Here is an 18,638-nt window from a genome sequence, read left to right on the forward strand (position 1 = left end):
TTTGGCTATTCGGGGTCTTTTGCGTTTCCATACAAATCGTAAAATTTCTTGTTCTAGTTCTGTGAAAAATGCCATTGGTAATTTGATTGGGATTGCATTGAATCTGTAAATTGCTTTTGGTAGTATAGTCATTTTCACAATGTTGATTCTTCCAATCCAAGAACATGGTATCTCCCTCCATCTGTTTGTATCGTCTTTGATTTCTTTCATGAGTGTCTTATAGTTTTCTGAGTACAGGTCTTTTACCTTCTTGGTTAGGTTTATTCCTAAGTATTTTATTCTTTTTGTTGCAATGATGAATGGGATTGTTTCCTTAATTTCTCTTTCTGATCTTTCATTGTTGGTGTATAGAAATGCAAGAGGTTTCTGTGTGTTAATTTTGTATCCTGCAACTTTACCGAATTCATTGATTAGCTCAAGTAGTTTTCTGGTGGCATCTTTAGGATTTTCTATGTATAGTATCATGTCATCTGCAAACAGTGACAGTTTTACTTCTTTTCCAATTTGGATTCCTTTTCTTTCTTTTTCTTCTATGATTGCTATGGCAAGGACTTGCAAAACTATGTTGAATAGTAGTGGCGAGAATGGACATCCTTGTCTTGTTCCTGATTTTAGAGGGAATGCTTGCAGTTTTTCACCATTGAGAATGATGTTTGCTGTGGGTTTGTCATATATGGCCTTTATTATGTTGAGGTAGGTTCCCTCTATGCCCACCTTCTGGAGAATTTTTATCATAAATGGGTGTTGAGTTTTGTCAAAAGCTTTTTCTGCATCTATTGAGATGATCATGTGGTTTTTATCCTTCAATTTGTTAAGATGGTGTATCACATTGATTGACTTGCGTATACTGAAGAATCCTTGCATTCCAGGGATAAACCCCACTTGATCATGGTGTATGGTCCTTTTAATGTGTTGTTGGATTCTGTTTGCTAGTATTTTGTTGAGGATTTTTGCATCTAAATTCATCCATGATATTGGTCTGTAATTTTCTTTTTTTTGTAGTATCTTTGTCTGGTTTTGGTATCAGGGTGATGGTGGCCTCATAAAATGAGTTTGGGAGTGATCCTTCCTCTGCAATATTTTGGAAGAGTTTGAGAAGGATGGATGTTAGCTCTTCTCTAAATGTTTGGTAGAATTCACTTGTGAATCCATCTTGTCCCGGACTTTTGTTTGTTGGGAGATTTTTAATCACAGTTTCAATGTCATTCCTTGTGATTGGTCTGTTGATATTTTCTATTTCTTCCTGATTCAGTCTTGGAAGGTTATACCTTTCTAAGAATCTGTCCATTTCATCCAGGTTGTCCATTTTATTGTCATGTAGTTGCCTGTAGTAGTCTCTTAAGGTGCTTTTTATTTCTGTGGTGTCCGTTGTAACTTCTCCTGTTTCATATCTAATTTTATTGATTTGAGTCCTCTCCCTCTTTTTCTTGATGAGTCTTGCTAGAGGTTTATCGATTTTATTTATCTTCTCAAAGAACCAGCTTTTAGTTTTATTGATTTTTGCTATTGTTTTCTTTGTTTCTATTTCATTTATTTCTGCTCTAATCTTTATGATTTCTCTCCATCTACTAACTTTGGGTTTTGTTTGCTCTTCTTTCTCTAGTTTCTTTAGCTGTAAGGTTAGATTGTTTATTTGGGATGTTTCTTGCTTTTTGAGGTAGGATTGTATTGCTATAAACTTCCCTCTTAGGACTGCCTTTGCTGCATCCCATAGGTTTTGGATTGTTGTGTTTTCATTGTCGTTTGTCTCTAGGTATTTTTTGATTTCATCTTTGATTTCTTCAGTGATCTGTTGGTTATTTAGTAGCGTATTGTTTAGGCTCCATGTGTTTGTGTTTTTTACAGTTTTTTTCCTGTAATTGATTTCTAATCTCCTTGCATTGTGGTCAGAAAAGATGCTTGATATGATTTCAGTTTTCTTGAATTTACCAAGGCTTTATTTATGACCCAAAATGTGATCTATCCTGGAGAATGTTGCATGTGCACTTGAGAAGAATGTGTAATCTGCTGTTTTTGGATGTAATGTCCTATAGATATCTATTAAATCAAGCTGATTTATTGTGTCATTTAAAGCTTATGTTTCCGTATTAATTTTCTGTGTGGATGATCTGTCCATTGGTGTAAGTGGAGTGTTCAAGTCCCCCACTATTATTGTGTTACTGTCGATTTCCTCTTTCATAGTTGTTAGCATTTGCCTTATGTATTGAGGTGCTCCTATATTGGGTGCATATAGGTTTATAATTGTTATCTCTTCTTCTTGGATTGATCCCTTGATCTTTATGTAGTGTCCTTTCTTGTCTCTTGTGACATTTTTTATTTTAAAGTCTATTTTATCTGATATGAGTATTGCTACTCCAGCTTTCTTTTGATTTCCATTTGCATGGAATATCTTTTTCCATCCTCACACTTTCAGTCTGTTTGTGTCCCTAGGTCTGAAGTGGGTCTCTTGTAGACAGCATATATATGGATCTTGTTTTTGTATCCATTCAGCCAAGCCAGTTTGTGTCTTTTGGTTGGTGCATTTAGTCCATTTACATTCAAGGTAATTATCAATATGTATGTTCCTATTACCATTTTCTTAATTGTTTTGGGTTTGTTTTTGTAGGTCCTTTTCTTCTCTTATGTTTCCCACTTAGAGAAGTTCCTTTAACATTTGTTGTAAGGCTGGTTTGGTGGTGCTGAATTCTCTTAACTGTTGCTTGCCTGTAAAGCTTTTGATTTCTCCATCGAATCTGAATGAGATCCTTGCTGGGTAGAGTATTCTAGGTTGTAGGTTCTTCCCTTTCATCACTTTAAACATATCATGCCACTCCCTTCTGGCTTGCAGAATTTCTGCTGAGAAATCAGCTGTTAACCTTATGGGAGTTCCCTTGTATTTTATTTGTTTTTTTTCTCTTGTTGCTTTTAATACCTTTTCTCTGTCTTTAATTTTTGTCAATTTGACTGTTACATGTCTTGGTGTGTTTCTCCTTGGGTTGATCCTGCCTGGGACTCTCTGTGCTTCCTGGACTTGGGTAGCTATTTCCTTTCCCATGTTAGGGATGTTTTCAACTATAATCTCTTCCAATATTTTCTCGGGTCCTTTCTCTCCCTCTTCTCCTTCTGGGACCCCTATAATGCAAATGTTGGTGCGTTTAACCTTGTCCCAGAGGTCTCTTAGGCTGTCTTCAGTTCTTTTCATTCTTTTTTCTTTATTCTTTTCTGCATCAGTGATTATCACCATTCTGTCTTCCAGGTCACTAATTCACCCTTCTTCTTCAGTTAACCTGCTATTGGTTCCTTCTAGTGTATTTTTCATTTCAGTTATTGTGTTGCATATCTCTGTTTGTTTGTTCTTTAATTCTTCTAGGTCTTTGGTAAACTTTTCTTGCAACTTTTCAATCTTTGCATCCAGTCTTTTTCAAAGTCCTGGATCATCTTCATCATCATTATTCTGAATTCTTTTTCTGGAAGGGTGCCTATCTCCTCTTCATTGAGTTGTTTTTCTGGGTTTTTATCTTGTCCCTTTATCTGGTTCAAAGTCTTTTGACTTTTCATTTTCTCTATCTTTCTGTGGCTGTGTTTTTCAGTTCCACAAAAAGAAATACCGCTGATACTGCTTGATACTGCTGTCTGCCCTTTTGTGGAGGAAGCTGTCTAGGAAGCTTGTGCATGCTTCCTGATGGGAGGGACTGATGGTGGGTTGGGCTGGAGCTCAGTAAAACTTTAATCTGATTTGGAGGGTGGAGCTCAGTGAGACTTTAATCTGCTTGTCTGCCCATGGGTGGGGCTGTGTTCCCACCTTGTTGGATGTTTGGCCTGAGGCTACCCAGCAGTGGAGCTTACAGGCTTTTTGGTGGGGCTAATGGCAGACTCTGGGAAGGCTCACGCCAATGAGAACTTCCCAGAACCTCTGCCGCCAGTGCCCCTGTCTCCTTGGTGAGTCACAGCTGCCCCCACCTCTGCAGGCAACCCTCCAACACCAGCAGGTAGGTCTGGCTCAGTCTCCTATGGGGTCACTCCTCCTTCTCCCTGGGTCCTGGTGAGCACACTTTTTTGTGTGCCTTCCAAGAGTGGAGCCTCTGTCTCCCCAAGTCCTGCGGAGGTCCTGCAATCAAATCCCACTGGCTTTCAAAGTCTGATTCTCTGGGGATTCCTCCTTCCGTTGCTGGACCCCCAGGTTAGGAAGCTTGACATCGGGCTCAGAACCCTCACTTTAGTGGGTGGACTTCTGTGGTATAACTGTTCTCCAGTTTGTGAGTCACCCACCCAGCATTTATGGGATTTGAATTTAACGCGATTGTGCCCCTCCTACCGTCTCATTGCAGCTTCTCCTTTGTCCCTGGATGTGGGGTGTTTGTTTTTTTTTTTTTTTTGGTGAGTTCCAGTGTCTTTCTGTCGATGATTGTTCAGCAGTTACTTGTAATTCCGGTGCTCTTGCAAGTAGGAGTGAATGCGTGTCCTCCTACTCTGCCATCTTGCTTCCTCTCCATATATTTTTGATCTGAAAAAATTTTCACATATGCTATTCTCATTGCTCATCAGGCCTAAATGAAAAACAAAGCTATTTTATTCTTCATGAATCCTGGGCAGCTGATCATGAACTGAACCTGTTCCATTATGTGGAATCATACAATATGTAGCATTTTCAGAGTTCCTTCTTTCATTTAGTAATATGAATTTAAGGTTTTTCCATGTCTGCTCATGGCTTTATAGCTCATTCCTTTTTAGTGCTGAATAATATTCCATTGTCTGGATGTACCACAGTTTGTCATTCACCTACTGAAGGGCATTTTGTTGCTTCCAGATTTTGGGAATTATGAATAAAGTTGCTATAAACATCTGTGTACAGGTTTTTATGTGGAACAGGTTTTCAACTCCTTTGAGAAAATACCATGGCATGTTATTGCTGGATCGTATAGTAAGAGTATGTTTAGTTCTGTGAAAAACACAACCAAACCCTGAGCTGTCTTCCAAAGTGGCTATACCGTTTTTCATTTCCACCAGCAATGTATGAGCATTCCTGTTGCTCTGCATCCTTGCCAGCTTTGGTATTATCAGTGTTCCAAATTTTGGCCATTCTAATAGGTATGTAGTGGTACCTCATTATTGTTTTAATTTTCATTTCCTGATAACATATAATGTAGAGTTTACCACAAAATTTTAAGAATTGAATGACAATTCTGCTCAGTTGTTAGCTGTCTCATTTTATCCTTAAACACACATACACACACACACACACACACACACACACAGAATACCAATGGGCTAGTTAAGGGCCCAAGGAGGGAGTGGTGACTGGGCTAACTTTAGGCTCCTATTTTGTGCTAGGTATTTATTTTTTCATTTGTTCATTCTCTACCAGGCATCTCTCATAGAGAATTTAAACTGTTGTCTGAGAGTAAATTGTTAGTTACTCTTCCAGCTTTTGTAGGCAAGAAAGATTGTATTCTCTAGTATATAGTTGTACATCATATTTAGAGTGTTCATTTGGTTCACCTCTGTGTAGTTACATACAATTATAAATGAGAAGTAGAACACTTAGTACTGGCTAGTTGGTCTCAATAACAGTCTCTCTAAAAGAAAATGTTGAATTGAACTGTGAATAGATTGCTATCAACATGGTAGTAACAATGTACATGTTAAAGTTCTTTGCAGTTTGCAAAACACCTTCAAGTCCATTGTCATGTTATATTGTTACAATGATCCTATGAGACAGGTGGGACAAGAAGTTGTATTGTTGTCATAATCTTTATTTTCCATATGATATAATTAAGGCTTAAAGAGGAGATATATTTTGCCAAACACCATAGAGCTGGTCACTGGTCAGACTTGAACTCAAACCTAAGGCTTGAACAGTTCTTACACCTTATCCACTATTGTGTAGTCAATGGTTCATACCTGTATAGTTTGCTGAGGTCTCATACACCAAAACATGAGTATATATGCTTCTATAATTAAGGTTTTATCCTTAAATAGTAATGCTTGTGACTTAGTTTTCCTCAGTCTTTCCCCCTGCTATTAGACCTTACCATGTGGACCCCTTCTGCTGGGAGCACTCTCCTCCCCTCTCCTCCCTCCCCTTCAGTGTCAGCTCTTCACTCACCCTTCAGATCTCAGTCGATATCTCATCTTCTCAGGAGAGCTCCTTTGGAGCTCCCTCCTCCAGGACCTACCACCCAGCCGGGCTAAATTCGCTCCAAGTATCTTAAACATGAAGGGAAATGTGAAGTTTCTGCAGGGCTGGAGAGGGAGGGGAATGAGGAAAAGAGAGAGGCCTGTGGATGCACAGAGCAGAGGGGACCCCTGTTCTACTTCTGAAAAGCATTGGTCAGGAAGTAGGAAGACCTAGGAGGAACCATAGTCAACTTCAAAAAACTGTTCTCCATGGAATGAGTAGTGTGAAGAAGCAGCAAAGAAGCACTGGGACTGAAAAAGCCAGGCAACTGAGGATGATTAATGACTCAGCAAGAAGAAGTGTTTTGATGATAGAAGGGCCTTGGCACAGAGTAAGATGCTAGAATTATGTCCTGGGAAATGGAAGAAAACCAACTCTGAGAGATACTGACATTAACTTTTTGTGTGTGTTGTTTGTTTCTGCCAGCTGAGTGGAATGAAGACTTGGAGTTAGAAACTGAATTACAGAAAATATATTTCTTGGATACCTGAGTTTCTGAGTTGACATTCATACTTGCTGTGCTAAATATTTCTGTGGTCATTTGTGTAGTGTCTGCCTCCTCCACTAGACTGTAAGCTCCTTGAGAGCAGGGACTATGCATTCTGCTCACTACTGAATATTCAACACCTAGAGCAGCATTTCCACAGAGAAGTTTCTACAATAAATATTTGTTGAGTAAATGAATTATCAAGTTAACTTAAGAAATGTTAGCTCCATGCTTGCCCCATATTATAATATGATCTAATGTTTTAAATATGATTTCTTCAATATCCTAACAAAATGTCTTAACATCACAGAGGGTAAAAGCACTTTAATGGTGGAAAATATGTAAAATACAAAACGAGCCTGGGAAGTTGCTAAACATAGGTCATAGCTCTTTTTTTGTTCTATAACATGATAAAATCCATTTTCCCCCTCAAGACAAAAACTGAAAACAAATCTATGATCGCTTTCTTTAGGTGAGTATTACTGTTGGTTTGTGACATTGTGTTCTTGCTGACAATTTGGAGCGCAATTTTCCTCCAGTGTAAAGCACTTAACAAGATGCCTGGTATGAAGTAGGTGCTCAAAAATAATAGTTCTCATTTTGATTATCCCAGACCACATCCCCACTTCTTGGTCTGAGAACCTCTCTGCCCTTAGCAGCTGGCTGGGTCTTTGCCAAGGCCCTACTCCTCCTGCGGGAGATACAGACTGTGCTTATGACCTCATTTGTTCCTTTATACAACATCTGGGCTTCGTGTCTTGTTTGTTCAGGCCTTCAGAGCCATAGAACATTTACTAGGCTATTAGCCTTCATTTGCTTAGGTTGGCATACCCAGTTAGTGATAAAACTAAAAGGCTAACAGTTTACATGAAACTAATTCCTGGGTTAAATGGGAAGCAGAGCATGCCCATTAAGTTGGAACATATAAAAACATAGTTATGAATCTTATAAAATGAGCACTGCTTTTTTAAAATTGATGAAACATTTATGTAGCATCCAGAACAACTCATAAAAAATGTACTCTCACCATGTCTGTATTTTCTTTGGATAGGCCAGCTTTTAAAAGATATAATGCCTTTATGCCAGGAAGAACAAAGGATCCCAGTACACTTTAGGGATCTTATATCACAACTCACTGGTAATAGTTTTAGTGAATTTTCTAAATCATTACACATATTTTGATTATTTATTGTTTTAAAATTTTCTAAAAGCCCCAAATAACAACAAACACATAAAAAGAAAATAGCTGCTCTGTCCATACAAAATGAAACTTTAAATATTATTGTTTATGAGATTATTAATAAAAACATCTTTAGGTGCTCATTTAATTCTTACTGATAGAGCATTTTAAAAATGACTAAAATTAAGGGTAAGAAAATTTTGTCCATAAAATTATGCAAAGCTATCTAGATAAATGGTATTTCAATATTGGTTCTACAGATACTTTTAGAGTGGAAAGTAACCAGTTTTAAAGAGGGCAAGAAAGAGTTTTAGGTGAAGAAAACAGTATGTGCAAAGGCCGAGAGAGAGAGAGAGAGAGAAAGAGAACATGAACTTTTCAAAAAAACCTCCTCTGAAATATTTGGTATAGGTGGACCATTTAAAGTATAAGGATATCTAAGACCTGTACAAATATAGGCCAGATCATGAAAGGTCTCGTAGGCCATGTTAAGGGAATTTTGCTTTTTCTGGAGGAAAATAGGAAACCATTGAAGAGGCTTCAAAGTGGGTAATAATCACGTGTTCTAGAAAGATCATTCTGGCAGCAGTGTGGAGGATGGAATCATGAAAGACATAGGGCCAAGTGAGAGGCCACTGCAGAAATCTAAATGAAAATTGAGAGCATGGCAGAGGGGATAGAGAGCAGTGGGTAGACCACAGGGAAATTTAGAAGGTAGAAACGGTGGGACTTGGTGATTTAATGGATGTATGTGTGCAGGAGGATTCAGTCAGTGAAGAGTGAGGGAGCGTGAGTTGTGAATGACTCACAAGAAGAGCTGAGTGAACAGCGGTGCCATTGATGAAAACACCCTCCAAAAGTAGTAAGTATGAATATCAGCCAAGGATGACCAGTACTAACTCCATGTTAAAAAATAATAAAAATAAATTGGTGTTTGCTAATGAATTTATACAGTGATCTCATAATCATCATTACCTTAAAACAGCTATATGTGGTATGCATTATAATTTATCAGTGCTATAATTAACATTACTTCATTTGATCTTGTGATATTTTTCCATGTTACAAATTACAAAATCTAATACAGGTTAAATTACTTTCTCAAGCTCTCTTAGCTAGAAACTAGCATGGCAATACTAAAGCTCTAGCATTCTAACACCAAGATCACTATGACACACTGTAATATTTGGTAGAATTATTATGATTACCATCAGTGAACAATCTATTAAAAGCTGCTTTTGTGCTAGAGACTCTTGATCAGCACTGTTTCATAATTTAATCCTGACAACCACCCTAATAAAGTCAGTATTATCATCTACATTGTACAAAGGAAGAAACTGAGATTCAGAGACATTAAGTATTGCCTAAGGTCACATAGATATTAAATGGCAGAACTGAGATAAGATTTCCCAAATCTGATGCTACAAATGGTACTTATAACTCTTATGCCTGTCTGCCCCCAACATCATCTATTAGGCATTTTTGTGGATGTAGTTCCTTGATAAGCAGTATATAGGTGAAAGTTTTACTGAACCCATTGTCTAGTTGTTAATCGGAATTTTGGTTTGTATTAATTGTGGATTTTCATATAATCAACAATATTGAGCACATGGTAATTAACACCAATGGTTAAGGCCAAATAATTCATCTTACTCTGCTTTGGATCGTATAAACAGTCTCTACATCTGTAAAATGTAAATAACTGTAATTATACTAGTCAAAGTAAGTCATGATGTTGCTACAACCAATAATTGCCAAATCTCAGTGGCTTTAAATGATAAGGATTTATTTCTCATTCACATTACATGTTCATTACAGGTTAGCAGGTGGCCCTGCTCCATATTGTTCTGACTCAGAGACCAGATTCCATCATCAGGAATGTTGTTGGTCACCAAGGCAGGAGAGAGGTAGAACTGGGGAATCATGTACTGATCCTTAAATGCCAGGTAGAGGTGACATATGTCACTTTCACTCACATTTTATTTGCTAAAATATGTCTCTTGGCCACAAACAACTTTAAACATCAGAGAAATATAATCCTACCATTTGCTTGGAACTAGAAATATATAGATTACTAGATACTCTAGTAATTCATGACTATCCCAGATATTAATCAATTTCATGGTGAAAGAGTTTCTAGGGCCAAATAAGTTTGGTAAACACTGAATTTAAACAAAGTTAAAGAAGTTTCCTAACTATAAGTCTTCTCTGAGCCCTGACTATATTAGTATGCATTATTCATCTCCAAGAAAGGGACTGTTACTATGCGATACACTTTTTTCCAGAGATCATCTGCAAAGACTCATGTCCTGAAGATAACACTTTAAGAAACAGTGCTCTAAGATTCTGCTTTTTTAGAACTTATTTCTAAAGAGAGAATGAGTGGAAAGAGGAGAGGAAAGAAGGAGTAAAGGAAAGAACAAAAAAGGAAAGAAAAAGACTGGAGCTGTGCAAATTTATGGATAGTTTTGAGATTGAAAGTTATTCATAAAAGACATTCATAGTAGCTGGTAGTGACCCCAGAATTACATTTTCTAATTTGTTGCATATGACTGTTAATTTACTGAGTATGTGTTAAGCATCATATATTGTGTTTTACTTGTGTTAACTCATTCCATCTTCATGACAACATAAAATGCAGATTACTATCTCCTCACAGATGAGAAAACTAAACCTCAGAGAAGACATCCAAATAGTAACTTGAGTTACAGACTAGATGAGGAGAAAAAGTTGTGTTAACCTCCAAACAAAAAGGATTAAGGGCTCCAGTTGGAGGTATAAACAACAAACTGTTGTTGGTCAAGAGATAGAAAGATTAACTTTCATTTCCGTTATCCTCTCTGGTTGGACCTTGAAGTGTGTGGAAAGAGTAGTATTTGGGTGCCTGAGTGGAGAGCCTTAAATGCCAGGATGTTTGGATTTTATTCTGCAGGTAATGCTGAGCCACTGAAAGTTTTCGAGGTGGGAGTAACAGAATCAGCCAATTATAGCAAGACTTAGATTTTCAAGTTCAAAAGAGCTTTTTTTTTTTGGGAGTTCTCGAGTAATTCAATCCAACTTTCTCAATTCACAAACGGGGCAAACAAAGCCCCTAAATTTGAGGCTTTGCAGCTGGGGCTTTCCTTATTGGCAATAGCTTTTTCATCTGGATAGCTGACATGGGTGCCTCCGTTTGGTCACCGGCTGAGCTCAGATCTCTCGCCTGCATCCCAAATGAACAAGAGTCCTGATGAGACCTTAAAAACTGAGTGAAGAAGGGAATATTTTGAGCCTTGGGAGATCAAGTAAGGGTAATAGCAGAGTTCAGAGATAACAGAGTGTATCTAACATATAGAGTAGGGGTCATTCCTTGGCCGAATACTTCTCTCTTGGGTTTCACAGAAGCCTAACCTAGCCCGGAGCCACCGATCACAGCTTTATTGCAGTGCTATGTTAAAGCTGGCATTATCAAGTTGGGCAGTATAAGTCTCCAAAGGAGGGAAGAAGTTGGGAATAATTGCTGATGTTGTGAGTGTGCTAGATTTGGTCATGCAGATGCCCCTCTGGAGCTGATAAATGACACAGATTCACCTGCAGTTTTGACCCATCAAAAGGTAAGGTAACTCTGCCTGATGTCAAAAACCATTCCTACGCCTTTTGGTATCTTTCTTAGCAAATGAGCGCCCTACCTCCCACTGTGTAAGCCAGAAACCTAAGTACCACTTTGGCTGCTCTCTCCCTTACGCCTGATGCCCAAGCAGTACCAAGCCTTTCTATTTTTTAAATACCCATTTGTCCCATCCTCTCTACCATGACCTTAGTTTTGGGCCACCATCATATCGCATCTAAATTATTGCAAAAGCCTTTCTCTGTTTCCCCTGCCTCAAATCGTGTCCCCCTTAACCCATTATCCATACTGCAGCCAGGGAGATAAAGAAAGCATCAATTCTTTGAAACAATATGTCTATTTTCAGAGTCAGAAATGTGTCCAGTGACAGCATAGATTATTTTGTTCTGTTTTCTAGCTTCCATACAGAAGAACAGTGACGTCACAAATATTAGGGGTGAAATGATCTTCATCCACAGGCTCAAGTGATTTGTTTTCAACCAGGTATCACAAAGATTCAACAAAATCAACTAAAAAATTATTTGTCCAATTTGCAAAAAAGCGAGACAGTAATACCTTAAGATCCCAAACTCTAGAATTTTCTGTTTAGGTAAAAGCTTTGCAAGAGTTGTGCTTTCAGAGGGTTTACTGGAAGAGAAATTTCATTATTTAGCTATTTGAGATTATGAATTCAGTTTTCTATCATAAAAACGTGTTGATAGAGTCACACCTAAGTCATAGTGTGAAGAATAACAAGGAAGGTTCTAGTCAGAGAAATTCTCCTGAATTCTAAAGGAAAGTTATCTTTCTACTTTGTCCGGATGGTAAGGGAAGAAGGCAATCAATAATTATTGACTGTTTATCTTGTCAAGCAGGATGCACATTATCTCATTAGCTCTAGGAAGTAGTTACTATCAGCACAATTTTACAGTGAGGGATGCTTGGGGATGTTAAATCTCTCAATTAAGATTCTAGATCTGGTAAGTTGGAAACCAGGATTCAAGCCCAAAACATAAGAACCTGCATTCTGAAGTGTGTATTCTCAATGCTTTAATAGATAGTACTTTCAATACTTACAAAACCCTTATAAGATAGGTTTTCCCATTCTAGAGATATGACTATTGAGAATTTAAATGTTTAAAACTTGCCCTGTGTCACTCAGTATGGGCTGAGGCTGACACTGAAACTCATACTTGTCTGTTTGTAGTCTATGTGTTTCCCACAGTGTCTTCCAAGACAGCATGCTGTTAACTGTCTCATGGATGCAGCTAAGAGTAAGTGATGATGTTCAGAAGTGACTGAATGACTAGCAGTAATCATAAAAGCTCATTTTCAAAACTTCATGGTACCACCTATGCACTTAGCAAATATTGTTAAAATGACATATTGACCAATAAAATGTCAGTAAAGTTCATATAAATTGGCCAAGAGTATGAGGGCAACTTCAAAACTTGATTTGACAATATTCAGCATATCAGACTCTCATTCAATCCTCAGCAGAATGAGGGGTTTTATTTTTACTTTGTTTCTTTTCTCTGTCCTGCTTGCCATCTCAGAAGTGAGGAGTGAAGAATCCAGGAAGCTCTGTGGGTTCGAGTACATACGAACGGTCATTTACATCTGTGCCAGCTCCAGGTGGAGAAGGCAACTGGGGTCGACCCCGCAAGGTCAGCAAGGTAATATGAACGCATACGACTCCCTCATTTATTATAATTTTTAAGGGTTGTTTTAATAACTGTTTCTCTAGTTACTGCTAAGCCACTTCTCTATCAATCTGGGGGATTAATTATTGAAATAAACAATTTGGCATGGGAAAGAGGTGAGCTTGCTACCTTTAAAAAAAAAGGACCTTGTTTCCTTTAGTCCCCAGCTTGAAATGATTTGATTGCATAACTACTCTGAGGCTCAGCATCTCTGGCAGGTGCTGGGGGTGGGCAGAGAGAAACATGTGATTTCAAGGGCCATGTTGGGGCAGCAAGATTTTCACACATGGATAATTATAGAATATAATAAGTTGGCATTCAGGCAGTTGCTAAATAAGAATGGAAGGAAGGAATCTAACTTTTATTGAGCACTTATTACATGGAGGATAAGGATAAGGATCCTTTGAAGTAAGTAATAAGACCACCATTTACCATTTTACTGAAGAGAAAATTGTTCACCCAGCTAGTAAGCAGTGTGGTTGGGAAGCAAACCAGGTCTTCCTGTGTTCAAGAGCCAAGGTCTCCTGCTTATTCTATACTGCGTCTCGGGTGGGGAAAAGATGGTGTAGTGTGTTGTAATAAATGACAGCACCATGGAGGTGGTGGTGTTTGACAGAGGCCCTAAGGATGTGTTGGATTTCGGAGTTATGAGGAGTAGAATGGGGATTCTAGCATTGGAATTGTCTGATCAGAATTTTGAAGGTGGGAGTGAATGTAAGGTGTTTCAGAAAAAGTGAAGGGGCTGACTTCACTGCATTTCTTCATTTTCAAATTCAATTAACTTAGAAGTTGGCATTTTTTTTCTGCTAATCCTTTATTAAAGTGTGAGGTAGAATTTAAGATTCTATTTTAATAATTGATTGTTTTATAATAAAAAGTAAAGAAGGAAAACATGTTTACATAATAAATGTTGCAACCACACATGTGATAGGAAATCGTTACAGGTTTCGATTTGGTATAAAATGACTTGGGTAAACAAAAAGACTTTGCAAAATGACCCATAAATTTTGTCTTTTGGTGGGCTAATGCCTTGAAAAATTATGAACTTACCACTTCCACTTTAGTAATGAGAGGTTCATAGTTACTAGGTGTTAATAGACAACAGGGTTTTTAATCTCAAGAGAGTAAATATAATTTACAAGATTGACAATGATTTATCATTTTCTGGATTAGCAAATCAAAATACAATAGAAAAAATACATTTCAAATACCTTTAAAATATCTTGGGCAAAGGAATAGATGTCTGTATAAGGTTATCTCTTTTGACACCACTGACTTCATAAAACTGTATATTTAGCTTTTCACAGGTTTTCAGAGTATTTTCCCATGCATTATTTATTTGATCCATTACTGGTTTACCAATCAGCATTCATTCACCTAAACTTTTTCTGGTGCTTGCCAGTGTGCTAAGGTGCTGATAAGTAAGTTTGAACGAAGTTAAAGTAAGATAGGCTTCTACATGGACTTTGGAAACAACACTGGTAAAAACAGTGGGGTCCACTTTTAATTTAATAGGGGTTTAAATCTCCACTTCCTTCCCTACTGATCAGCTTTGCAGGGCACACACAGGGTTATTTTTTATTTTATTGTTTATACTGATAGCATGTAACTAATACCTTTGGAAGCCGCTGGTCACTGTGCAGAGGTAGCCAGTGCAACAGAAGTCGAGCCCTGAGTTGGCTGCTAACTAGCCAAGTGACACTGGTTCTGTCACTCCCCCTCTCTGTATCCTCCTCTGTAAAATGAGGAGGGTGGGGATGACGTTCTCCCTAAAATATCTAATCTCTCTGAAATCCCAGACCAACATTAAAAAAAAACCCAATAATCTGCAGGATTCAGTTTCCTTCCAGAAATCCAGTGCATTTCCCCCAAACTAGAACTTGGTTGCTGCCTTTGTCAGAGTCCTCTAAGGAAGTATTTTTTTTCCTTTCCATATAGCTGAGAGAGGAAACCACTTCCAGCTGCCAAATGAACAGTTTTCTGAGGAAAACGCAGCACAAAACCTTCCGAAGATGGCTTTCTCAGAGGAGGAAATTCTTCAAGGTGAACAGCTGCCCACAGAAGGGCTTTGGAGGTCTAAGAAGCATTCGGTGATGTCAAGACAAGACTTGCAAATGTTGTGCTGCACAGAAGGCTGTTCCATGTCTGACTTGAGCGCTCTTTGTTAGGACAAGAGCAAACCCAAGGGTGGCAGAGCTTTAGCACATGTTTAATCACAGTGTTTTACTTCCCAGAACAACACTTACATTGTGTCATTAAACTAAAGGCTTTTGGGTATGCAATCCTTCTTTCCTAAAAGTTGTGGATGAATGGCTAAAACTACAATGAGGTCTATTTTCTCCCTTTGCCAAGGTGAATGCACTGTTCTTTTCAAATTTTAACTAACCCTTTGAAATTTTAAATGCTGTGCAAAATTGCAATAAAAATGCCATAAACCAAGCTCACTGTGATTCTTCTGTTTTTAAAACAATTTTAAATAACTTTAAAACAGTACACCAAAAATGCTGATGGTAAAAAAAAAAAACTTTTAAAATAAGCATAAAAGGAAAACAAAAAAACACTATTACTTCATCATCTAGAAATAACTATCCACACTTAACTTTTGGGTTACTGTATATTATTACTGAAAATTTAGCATCCATTCAGTTAAGTGTAAGAATCTAAACAAAGTGATTTTCTCAAAAGTGCTTAGAGTGTTCAATTAGTGTTTCCTAATACCATGTAGCTCTTCAACATTATACTTGAGAATAGCTGGGTGCATATATGTATCAAAGAGGGCCCATAAGCAGCCCAAATCCGGAAAACTTTTGGGTATCTTAGCTCATTTCATAGTCTGGGCTGCCTTGGTTTTGCCTTCCTACTGCGGGAGATGAAAGAACATTCTCCTCTCATCCTGGAGGTTGAGAAACTAAAATGCACATAGCTAAGTCATTGTGTCATGATTGGATGTTTTCACAAATAAAAAGACAAAGTAAGATATCACAAAACTATGCTTTTATTTCTAACTCTGTCAGCCAAATCCCCAGTAGTTTTTTCTTTTTTAGATTTTTAATTTTATTTATCTATTTATTTATTTATATTTATTTATTTATTATTTTTTTGGGGGTACACCAAGTTCAATCATCTGTTTTTATACACATATCCCCGTATTCCCTCCCTCCCTCGACTCCCCCCACCCTCCCCGTCCCAGCCCTCTAAGGCATCATCCATCCTCGAGTTGAACTCCTTTTGTTATACAGCAACTTCCCACTGGCTATCTATTTTACACTTGATAGTATATATATGTCTATGCTACTCTCCCACTTCGTCTCAGCTTCCCCTTCACCCCCGCCCCCCCAAACCTCGAGTTCTCCAGTCCATTCTCTGCATCTGCGTCCTTGTGCTTGTCTTGTCACTGAGTTCATCAGTACCATTTTTAGATTCCGTATATGTGAGTTAGCATACAATATTTGTCTTTCTCTTTCTGACTTACTTCACTCTGTATGACAGACTCTAGGTCGATCCACCTCATTACATATAGCTCCATCCCATCCCTTTTTATAGCTGAGTAATATTCCATTGTATATATGTGCCACATCTTCTTCATCCATTCATTTGTTGATGGGCATTTAGGTTGCTTCCATGTCCTGGCTATTGTAAATAGTGCTGTAATAAACATAATGGTACATGTTTCTTCTGGGATTATGGTTTTCTTTGGGTATATGCCCAGTAGTGGGATTACTGGATCATGTGGTAGTTCTATTTGTAGTTTTTTAAGGAACCTCCAAATTGTTTTCCATAGTGGTTGTACCAGCTTACGTTCCCACCAACAGTGCAGGAGAGTTCCCTTTTCACCACACCCTCTCCAACATTTGTTGTTTCCAGATTTTGTGATGATGGCCATTCTGATCAGTGTGAGGTGATACCTCATTGTGGCTTTGACTTGCATTTCTCTAATGATTAGTGATGATGAGCATCTTTTCATGTGTTTGTTGGCCATCTGTATGTCTTCTTTGGAGAAATGACTATTTAGGTCTTCCGCCCATTTGTGGATTGGGTTCTTTGCTTTTTTGGTATTAAGCTGCATGAGCTGCTTGTATATTTTGGAGGTTAATCCTTTGTCTGTTGTTTCATAGGCTATTATTTTTTCCCATCCTGAGGGTTGCCTTCTAGTCTTGTTTACGGTTTCTTTTGCTGTGCAAAAGCTTTTAAGTTTCATGAGGTCCCATTTGTTTATTCTTGATTTTATTTCCCTGATTCTAGGAGGTGGGTCAAAAAGGATCTTGCTTTGATGGATGTCATAGAGTGTTCTGCCTATGTTTTCCTCTAGGAGTTTTATGGTGTCTGGCCTTACATGTAGGTCTTGAATCCATGTGGAGTTTATTTTTGTGTATGGTGTTAGGAAGTGTTCTAATTTCATTCTTTGACATGTTGCTGTCCAATTTTCCCAGCACCACTTATTGAAGAGGCTGTCTTTTTTCCATTGTATATTCGTGCGTCCTTTGTCAAAGATAAGGTGCCCATATGTGTTCGGGCTTACTTCTGAGTTCTCTATTCTATTCCATTGATCTTCCTTTCTATTTTTGTGCCAGTACCATACTGTCTTGATCACTATGGCCTTGTAGTATAGTTTGAAGTCAGGAAGCCTGATTCCAGTAACTCCATTTTTCTTTCTCAAGATTGCTTTGGCTATTCGGGGTCTTTTGCATTTCCATACAAATCGTAAGATTTCTTGATTTGGTTCTGTGAAAAATGCCATTGGTAATTTGATCGGGATTGCATTGAATCTGTAAATTGCTTTGGGTAGTACAGTCATTTTCACGATGTTGATTCTTCCAATCCAGGAACATGGTATGTCCCTCCATGTGTTTGTGTTGTCTTTGATTTCTTTCATCAGTGTCTTAAAGTTTTCTGCATACAGATCTTTTGCCTCCTTAGGCAGGTTTATTCCTAGGTATTTTATTCTTTTTGTTGCAATGGTGAATGGGAGAGTTTCCTTAATTTCTCTTTCTGCTCTTCTGTTGTTAGTGTACAGGAATGCAAGAGATTTCTGTGCATTAATTTTGTATCCTGCTACTTTACAAAACTCATCAATGAGTGCTAGCAGTTTTCTGGTAGAGTCTTTAGGGTTTTCTATATATAATATCATGTCATCTGCAAAGAGTGACAATTTGACTTCTTCTTTTCCAATCTGGATTCCTTTTATTTCTTTTTCTTCTCTGATTGTTTTGGCTAAAACTTCCAAAACTATGTTGAATAATAATGGTGAGAGTGGACACCCTTGTCTTATTCCTGTTCTTAGAGGGAATTCTTTCAGTTTTTCCCCATTGAGAACGATGTTGGCTGTTGGTTTCTCGTACATGGCTTTTACTGTGTTGAGGTAATTTCCTTCTATGCCCATTTTCTGGAGAGCTTTTATCATGAATGGATGTTGAACTTTGTCAAAAGCTTTTTCTGCATCTATTGAGATGATCATATGGTTTTTATCCTTCAATTTGTTGATATGATGTATCAGATTGATTGATTTGCATATATTGAAGAATCCA

General features: G+C 37.9%; 1 protein-coding gene across 3 annotated transcripts; it reads left to right on the plus strand.

Annotated features, from left to right (window-relative positions):
* Nucleotides 1-10,913: 10,913 nt before the first annotated feature.
* On the plus strand, nt 10,914-15,552 carry INSL5 (insulin like 5). Of its 3 annotated transcripts, XM_057696536.1 has the most exons (4): nt 10,914-11,914; nt 12,618-12,684; nt 12,967-13,086; nt 15,052-15,495. In XM_057696536.1, exons 2-4 carry the CDS (start codon nt 12,621-12,623, stop codon nt 15,279-15,281), a joined length of 414 nt encoding a protein of 137 aa, XP_057552519.1. In that variant the 5' UTR covers nt 10,914-11,914; nt 12,618-12,620; the 3' UTR covers nt 15,282-15,495. The 3 variants fall into 3 exon arrangements, with proteins under 3 accessions (XP_057552519.1, XP_057552529.1, XP_057552538.1); XM_057696546.1 differs by lacking the exon at nt 10,914-11,914 and having other exon boundaries at nt 12,474-12,684; XM_057696555.1 differs by lacking the exons at nt 10,914-11,914; nt 12,618-12,684 and having other exon boundaries at nt 12,859-13,086; nt 15,052-15,552.
* The last annotated feature ends 3,086 nt before the right edge of the window (nt 15,553-18,638 follow it).

This window comes from Hippopotamus amphibius, chromosome 1 (genome assembly GCF_030028045.1).
Source record: "Hippopotamus amphibius kiboko isolate mHipAmp2 chromosome 1, mHipAmp2.hap2, whole genome shotgun sequence".
Taxonomy (NCBI): Eukaryota; Metazoa; Chordata; class Mammalia; order Artiodactyla; family Hippopotamidae; genus Hippopotamus; species Hippopotamus amphibius.

Excerpts from the sequence above, each read along its gene's own strand:
- INSL5 (XM_057696536.1), top strand. The coding sequence starts at position 12,621 with ATGTGTTTCCCACAGTGTCTTCCAAGACAGCATGCTGTTAACTGTCTC. Across the intron at positions 12,685-12,966 it reads TCTCATGGATGCAGCTAAGA|AAGTGAGGAGTGAAGAATCC; the intron begins GTAAGTGATGAT and ends TTGCCATCTCAG. Across the intron at positions 13,087-15,051 it reads GACCCCGCAAGGTCAGCAAG|CTGAGAGAGGAAACCACTTC; the intron begins GTAATATGAACG and ends CTTTCCATATAG.